At 57.4% G+C, this 8,058-nt stretch overlaps 1 protein-coding gene across 1 annotated transcript; it reads right to left on the bottom strand.

The window, feature by feature from the left end:
• Positions 1-386: 386 nt before the first annotated feature.
• Positions 387-6,703, bottom strand: LAG3 (lymphocyte activating 3). Its single transcript, XM_043561854.1, has 8 exons — positions 6,268-6,703; positions 5,821-5,968; positions 5,163-5,449; positions 4,154-4,411; positions 3,465-3,740; positions 1,341-1,583; positions 936-1,066; positions 387-601 (listed from the first exon to the last, which is right to left on the bottom strand). Exons 1-8 carry the CDS (start codon positions 6,323-6,325, stop codon positions 449-451), a joined length of 1,554 nt encoding a protein of 517 aa, XP_043417789.1. The 5' UTR covers positions 6,326-6,703; the 3' UTR covers positions 387-448.
• Positions 6,704-8,058: the final 1,355 nt, after the last annotated feature.

The following is an 8,058-nucleotide window of genomic DNA, read 5'->3' as shown; positions in this document are numbered from 1 at the left end:
TGTGTGTGCGTGCGCGCCCGTGCCCTGCAGCAAGAAGGCCAAGGACAATGTGAAACGGAGCCAAGAGTGGGGTGGGGTGGGCCAGGGGAACAAAAATACGAAGGAAACCAGGGCAGCCAGCGTAATAGCGAAGGACACAGAAGAGAGCTGTCGAGGTAAGGGGTGAGGGCTTCTGGAGCGTCAGAGAAACAACTATCCAGGAGAGAGAGAGAGCAAGAGAAAGACCAAGGCAGAAAGAATCACGAAGAGACCAGAAACAGAAAAGAGGAAGATAAGAGAGATTGGCTGGGGAAAGTAGGTCGGAAGGCTGAGGTGGGAGAAGGGAGCCCCCAGAGGCTGGGCAGAGACTAGAACCTTCACTGGACAAGAAGAAGCCAGACTCAGGATTGCTGCTGACAGGGAGTTTATTTAGACTGAGTTGTGGAGATCTGGCTGCCTCAGCTCCAGGTCAGAGCTGCTCGGGCTCCGGCTCGGGCTCTGGCTCGGGCTCCGGCTCGGGCTCCGGTTCCAGTTCCGGTTCTGGCTCCAGCTCCCCTATCTTGCTCTGGGTCTGAGGTGGGTGAATCTCATGCTCCAAGGCAGAGAATCTTCTTGGACGCCACTATGGGAAGACATGGAGGGTGGGTGGGGAGAAAGATGAAGGGAATATGGAGAATACTGAGTCTCTCTATTCTTTCCCAGTCCCCTGTGTTCCCCCTCTGGTCCCAGGCCTTTTCTCAGTCCCTTCAAGCCTCTCTTGGGTCGTTCGGGCACAAGGGGTCCTTGGAGAGGCTTATGAAGAAGGGGCTCTGCAGGCAAGATCAGGAGTCCACCTTGGTCATCTTCCCTGAGGAGAGGGTGCCAGACAGCACTCAGAAAACTAAAGGGAGGGGAAGCCAGTTGCCAGGGCAGGGGGCCGGGGGGTGGGGAGAGGCAGGGAGAGGTCCCTGGCTCACCTGTCTTCTCCAAAAGTGAAAGCCAAAGGCTCCAGTCATCAAAAGGAGCAGAAACAGGATACCAAGGATGAGAAACAGATGGAGCTGGCCTGTCTTCAGGGGACCTGAGGCCCTCCCAGAGTGTTGGGCACCTACAAGAGAAGTACAGCATTAGGCATAGGGTCATAGTTGAAAGGATATCTTGCCACACCGTCACATGTTACAGATGCCAATGAGACAGTGAGACCCAGAGTGTAGGGACTTATGCAGGACTGTTAGCTAATTAATAGCAGAAGTGAGTTCAGGCCTGGACAAAAGCTGAAGGTTAGAAAGAAAAGAGCTGGGATGGGGCAGGGGAGGGGTCTGGAAAGCGGGATCAAGATGGTTGGTCTGGAGCTGGCGCTGTGGCACTGTGGGGTCTCAGACCTGGGCCAGATGGCTCAGCGAAGGATACCGCTGTCCCGAGAAGCCTCTCCCCCTGGTACACGTGGCACTGCCAGGGCTGAGAAACGAGTCTGGCCTGCTGCAACTCCAGCCAGGGCCCTGGGGAACTTCCCCAAGACGGCTTATCCAGGGGGCTCCACACAAAACGCTCTTGTCCGGATGCTGGAGTCACCTCACAAAGCAGTTTTCTCGGGTTGCCAGGTAACCCAGAGGACTTGGGAGTCACTGAAAAAAATCAGAGGGAAGAGACCTTTGGGGGCCCGACCCCCTCACTTGAAACCACAGAGTCAACTCCCCAGTCTCAATCGCCCTGCACTCACCTGGGCTCTGATTGGGTGAGGTTGAAGGGAGGAGATCAGGGTCATGGCCAAATTAATCTTATCAAGACAAAGCTCTGGACAGATCACTCTGCTTGCTGCCTCAAAGCTTTCCAGGCTCTCTACTGCCTTCAGGGGACAGTTCAAACTCAAACTGGCCCAGAAGGATCACATAGCAAACACTATTTTGGATTCTTTTACATTACTTTCTACCCAAATGTTCAGGAACCCCAATATCAGTCAGGTATGTTGCCCCCACCACCACCACCACCATACACCTTACACTTTCCTTGTTTCCATGACTTGGCTCACGTCAGTGTTCCCTGCCTTGAGGTGCCCCCGAATGAACTCTACCCCCCTTTCCAAACGTTCAGAGAACAGTGAACTGACCCACAGATGGCTGATCTACAGCTATAGATCTCAAAGCTGTACAGTGAGAGATAGCACGGGTAAGAAGACACCAATGGTGAAGGGTCTTGAGTTGAGCATGGTGTACAGGCACCTGAAGACTTGGTGACAGACACACCTGACCTTAGACCCCGAGGCTGGTACTTCCCAGCTGTGTGATTTGAGAAATTCTTTCTCTGTAAAACAGGGGTAACAGTCTCTCCCAGTGAGCTGTCATGACACAGCATGGAACACTAACACGAAACAGCTGACGCTCAAGAAGACCTGAGACAGGGGCAGCTGGGTGGCTCAGTCGGTTAAGCGTCTGACTCTTGATTTCAGCTCAGGTCATAATCTCATGGTTCGTGGGTTCGAGCTCCACGTCGGGCTCTGCACTGACATTGTGGGGCGCTGCTTGGGAGTCTCTCTCTCTCTGCTCTTCCCCATCCCTCTCTCTAAATAACTATAAATAAACTTAAAACAAAAGAAGAAGAAGATGAAGACAACCTTGGATGGAAAGAATTGGGAGGCTTTGTCAACTGACTGGATGTGGAGGAAGTGGGAGGCTAAGTGTCAGGGCAAGTGGGATTGGGGCGGGGGGGGAGGTGGGGGGGGAGTTACTAACAGAAAGGCTAAGTCAGCAAGAGGGCTCAGTGTGAGGAAAAGATGGGGTTCAGAGTGAGGCTGAGGTGGGGGTACCATATCTAGGTATCCTGGAACAGGTGGAAATTCAGCACTGACCCTCAGGAGATGTACGACTGTTAACATATTCATTTATTCCTTCAACCAATGTACCTTATTAAGCACCTACTATTCGGTACCACTATTTAGCGGCCACAGGTGAGTACGGCAGGACACAGCCAAGCTGCTGTGGCTCATAGTTACCAATCAATCAACACATACTTCTGAGTTTTGAGAGTTTTTTTTTTCTTCCTGTGTTTGTTTTATACTGTCTTAAAAAAAAAAAAAAAGCCCTTGCTCAGTAAATATTTGCTGACCAAGGGACTGATTGATTAACTCCTCCCAAATCCAGGCCACTTCCTGCAACTTTAACCCAAGCCCTGGTCCCGAAGTAGACAAGGATTCCAGAGCTATATTCCACCTCTTCTGAACCATTCAAACTTTTGCCACCTGTCCTTGTAACTTCTCAGACCCTCCCCCCCCCCCGCCCCCCATTCAGAGCAGGGTGGAATGTTCATCTAGTGACTCAGGGGAGACTTTCTGTTTCGGTGGTTCCTTATGTGGGGGCGAGAAAAGAGGAGGCCACAAGGGCAGCCTCTGTGACTTCTGCCCAGTGGCCGGCATCGTGAAGCGGATTTGCCCAGTCTCTGCCCAGCCAGCCTTCCCTCCCTGTCCCAGCTCCCCTGGGATGGGACCTACTCCTTTCCCACCTGGGGCTGACCTGTGATGACTGCCAAGGTGACAGTGACACTGAGCTGCTGCCCCTGCAGATGGACGTGGCAGGTGTAGGTCCCAGCCTGGGCCTGGCTCACAGCCTCCAGTGGAAGGGTAAAGTTGCCATTGTCTCCAACCACCAGGAGGTCGGGGCCTCCACCAGGAGGGGCCCACTTGGCAGTGAGAGAAGACTGGGTCCCCAAACCGGGAGGCAGGTGGCAGGGCAGCTCCACCCTGGAACCTGCTCCAGCATACACAGTCAGAGGCACTGAGGGCTCCAGACCTGGGAAAAAAGAGAAGCCAGAGTTGAAGCTGAGAGCAGGAGGCACAGAGGGGCTGGAGCCCTGGAGCTGTAGGTAAGGGAGGCAGAAGACAAAGGAGGTGGTCAGGCTCTGAAGGGTGCAAGGGAGCAGATAATGTGGATGAGCTGAGGATGCTCTGAAACCCCCATGTGGGCTGGGCCAGGGGGGAGACCAAAGGCTGGCCAGTGAGGCCACAAGGAAAAGCCAGAAGAGGGGAAGGCGGTGAAAAGGCTGCAATGCAAGATACTATGAGGGAGTTGGACAGTGAGGCCCAGGCAATCACAGTGGGCACCAGCTGCCAGAGACCTGGTTTGGGGACCCATAAGTCAGGGGGAGGTGTCGGGGGGGCAGGAAGGGGTTGTGGTCAAGTATGAAGTCAGACTGGAAGAGTTACCCAGAACAGTGAGGTTGTATGTAATGGAGACATTGAAGCCATCTCTGTAGGTGAGGAGGCAGCCCCACGGCCCAGAGTCCAAGGGGCTCACTTGGGGCAGGAAGAGGAGGCTTCCAGCTAAGTGGTGATGGGGGGACTCCTGGACAGGGACTCTGCCTCGGAACCAGTGCACAGAGGCTGGCAGGTCAGGGCGGCTGAAGGAGCAGTTCAAGATGACCCAGTCGGAGATACGGAGAGACCCTGGGGGGCTGGCAGTCACTGCTCAAGGATAAAGAAGGTGTGATTAGCTCCACAAGAAACACCTTCCAAACGCAGCAGGCCAACTAGGCTGGAAACAGGCCCCAAGCTGTAGACTTCTTTGTCTTTTCCACTCCAGCTCTCCTCCACCACCGGGCCCCCCGCCCCGCTCCACCACGCAACACCCCCTCCCCCGCCCCGCCCCAGTCCAGTGCCTGGCACATGGAGGCGCTTAGAATGGATGCTCAGGAATCTTCTGCCTACTTCCCCCCACCCCTGCCTCCGGTGCCTCCAGTTTACTCGGCTGGGTCTACCCTCCCCTTTCACCAGGCCTTGCCCGAGGATATCCACCAAGCCCACCCCCTGAGCTACAGAAGTCTGAAATGAGTCACTCTAGCCCAACACTCTCCCCCCCCCCCCCCCGCCCCCCGCAACCCAGGGGTGCCTCCCCTCCTCCACCCTGGCACTCCCAGGGTGGGTGGGGGAGGGGAGTTCCAGGGGTGATACAATCTCTCCCTAGGGTCCTCCCCTCCCCCACACACATGCTTCTCTGGGGGCACCTTCCACTCTGCCCCCCCACCCCCTTCCGCTACCCTCCTGGAGGCGGGGGGGGGGGGGGGGAGGGAGGACGCGGTTGGGGGGGCCCTCTCCCGCCCTGCCCAGGGCGCATTCTTAGAAGCACAGCCCCTGCCCCAGCCCTTCCTGCCTCCGGGGCGGCGGGGAACGCGGCGCCCTGCTCCAGCCCCGCTCCCCACGGCCCGCCCCCACCTACTGGAGGCCTGGCCCACGCGCAGACGGAGGCGGCAGGCGAGGGAGCGGTCCCGGAGGTGCACCGCAGCGCGGTACTCGCCGGCGTCGGCGCGTCGGGCCGGGCGCAGCCACAGCGAGAAGTCCCCGCGCTGGAGGCCGCGCTCTTCCAGCTGCACGCGGGGCTGCAGGGGCGGCCTCCCGCTGCGCAGGCCGCCGGGAGCCTGCATCAGCACCACGTAGCGGCGCGGCCCCGGGCCCTGGGCGGAGGGCGCCGCGGGGCGCAGGCTGGGCGCGGGAGCCGGCGGACCACTGGACGGGAGAGAGGGATGGGACTGAGAAATTCGAGGGGGAAGAAGCCCGGGGCGAGATGCAGCCCAGCCCCACTTCGAGGATGAGGAAACCCACCCAAAAGATCTCTTGACCGCTGACCGTCCCCATCCTCGTCCCCCCTCGGGTGGGGCCAGCGCCATCCACGCTTGGAGAGGCGGGCATAGAAGGGATGCAGGTGTGAGGGGAGCAGTCTTCCAAGGAAAGGCAGCGGGGGAGACGGAGCCACTGGGTTCTGGGGGATCGACAGCTCAGGGCAGGAGACTGGAGGCTGGCTTGGGCCTTGGGTTATGAGTCTGGGTGCCATTGCTGTTGGATTTGGGGGTTCTGTTGCCCAAGTTCAGGGTGCATACCTGTCTGGTAGATGGTGCCAAGTGACCCCTGCTGTTCTCAGAAGGCTGACATCCTGGAGGGGGATTGTGGGGCTGCAGGGGAGCTGGGCAGGAGCCCCCTCCTGGGCCCACACCACAGAGACCTCTGTCTCAGACCCTGGAGCCTCCACTGGGGAGGAAAAGAGAGGTCAAGGTGAGGGGCCATGAGCCAGAAGACTGAGGAATAGAGAAGCCTCAGCTACCTGAAGGAGAAACAGGGCTGAAGTAGACATTGGGCTGCCCCTTCCCCACCCAACGGGAAGACCATGGAGAGGCTTTGGGGCAGAAAGACTACCCGGAGCAAGGCGTTAGAAGAATCCACCGAAGCTAAGGACCTTGGCATCCGTGAGGTCCAGAAACCCCTGCTGACTACCCCCCATCCCCGTGGGTCTGGAGGGCAACCCTCCCAGAGGGTCAGCCCCATCTTACCTGGAGCCACCCGCTGCAGGTGCAGAAGCAGCAGAACCAGGAACTGAGCCTCCCACATCTCCCCTTAGGCCTGGGCCACGCTGAGCCCCCCAAAGGGAAGAGGTCAGAAAGAAGGGAGGGACAGATGGACAAAAGAGGGGTTCTGCAAAGATACCGGGTGGAAGAAGGGAATCTAGAAGAGGGACAGGGACAGAAGCCTGGAGGTAGGGGCAAGAACCAATGTACCAGAGACTGGAATCCAGAGGCAAGCCGGCCAGATTGGGCAGCAGGAGTTGGGGGAGGGGGTGGGGGTGTCCCAGCAAATGGGGCAAGGCAGTGGCAGAGAGCAGAGTGGAGGCCAGGTGGCTGTCTTGAGCTGGGAGGCAGTTCTGCTGCTCCTAGGGCCCTCGCCCCTGTCCTTCTGCCTTCCCTCCACCTTCCCCACTTCCCCTCCCCGTTGCCCCCCCACACACCCCAGGGCTCACAGTTTCGCTTCGCAGTGGAAAGTCTGAGGGGGTTGATTCCCAGCAGCATTACCCTCCACTTCTGTGGTGGCGCTCCCCTTGTTTATTTCCTCAGTCCTGGGTGTCCCCGCCAACCCTTCACCCCCCCTTCCCTCCCTCCCTCCCTCCCCCCCTCCCTCTGAATCCTTTCCCCAGGGACCTTCTGGTTCTCTCCAAAAGCCTTTTCTGCCTGGAACTACCTGCCGGCCCATCTCTAAGCTGCCACTCCAGTCCCACCATTAACACTTTTTTTTCTTAGCAAGCTCTTCCCTTGGTGCCATCTCCTCCCTCATTCCCTTAACCTCCCCAGACTTTCACTTAGCACAACACCGGACTCCCCACCTGCCCAATGGTTCCTGGGAGTACAATGAACCTAAAAGATGGTAGGTATGGGGAAGGGAACCCCAAGTCCGGGGGGCGGGGGAAGCTACATTATATTGAGCTTTCATTATATGCCAGGCACTGTATAGGACACTTTACATACAGTAACTCATGAAATGTGATATTTCCCCATTGTACAGATGAAGAAACTGAGGCAGGTTCAAAGATTAATTTGCCCTGGTCAGTTAGCGAGTATGAGCCAAAAGGGTGTGTGTATCTGGGTGTATAGTCCTGACGCTGGTTGTTAAGGGTGTCCTCTTGAAGAATGATGGGGTTGAGTCACACACACCCCCCTCCAGCTCAGACCACTGTGTCCTCATCAGCTTCTCCCAAACCAGAGGCTTTGAACTGTGAGACAGGGCAAGGGTGATGTGGTGAAATGCAGAAATCCTGCAACAGAGATCAAACTCGAGAAAAATGGAGACAGAACTAGGGAAGGAAGCCTGACTGACAGAGGGGAACTCTTGCTCTCCACCCCACCCAGCCTGAGAAGCCCAGCCCAGAGGGGTGGAGTGCAGGTGCCAAGAGCCCCCACCACACCTGGGAACCCCAAGAGGCCCTGGACTTCTCTCCTCGGCCTGCCCAAGGGCTCATTTTGTCAGTGCCAGGTTTAGGGCACGTTTGATGCCAGGCAACTCTCACTCCCTGTCCTAGGAGGCCGAGACCCAGGCCTCCCAGCCCTCTCCCACTTCAGGGGCGGGACTTCCTGTTTCTGAGGCTGCTTCTTTGCCTGGTTCAGCACAACAGAGCTGGTAGCTTTCCACTGGGCTCAGCAGTGTCTAGACCTGGTGTGGGCTAGCAGGGAAGTGTGTACGTTCTGCTGGGGAGGAGAATCCCCAAGAATCCAAAACCAGGACAGAAGTTAGCTCTCAGAGAAGCTGTGCTCCCTGTCCATCCCTGGAGTGCTGATCTTGTCTTCTTGAGTGGT

Source organism: Prionailurus bengalensis, chromosome B4, assembly GCF_016509475.1.
Source record: "Prionailurus bengalensis isolate Pbe53 chromosome B4, Fcat_Pben_1.1_paternal_pri, whole genome shotgun sequence".
Taxonomy (NCBI): Eukaryota; Metazoa; Chordata; class Mammalia; order Carnivora; family Felidae; genus Prionailurus; species Prionailurus bengalensis.
The sequence above is the reverse complement of the archived record's forward strand: the minus strand, read 5'-3'. Positions and strand labels throughout refer to the sequence as shown.

Bases quoted from the DNA above. Each gene is read 5' to 3' on its own strand.
- LAG3 (XM_043561854.1), bottom strand. From the start codon at position 6,325: ATGTGGGAGGCTCAGTTCCTGGTTCTGCTGCTTCTGCACCTGCAGCGG. The intron at 1,584-3,464 runs GTCAGCCCCAGG...GATTTTTTTCAG, and splicing joins CACCTTGGCAGTCATCACAG to TGACTCCCAAGTCCTCTGGG. The intron at 602-935 runs GTGAGCCAGGGA...GTCTTCCCATAG, and splicing joins TTCACTTTTGGAGAAGACAG to TGGCGTCCAAGAAGATTCTC.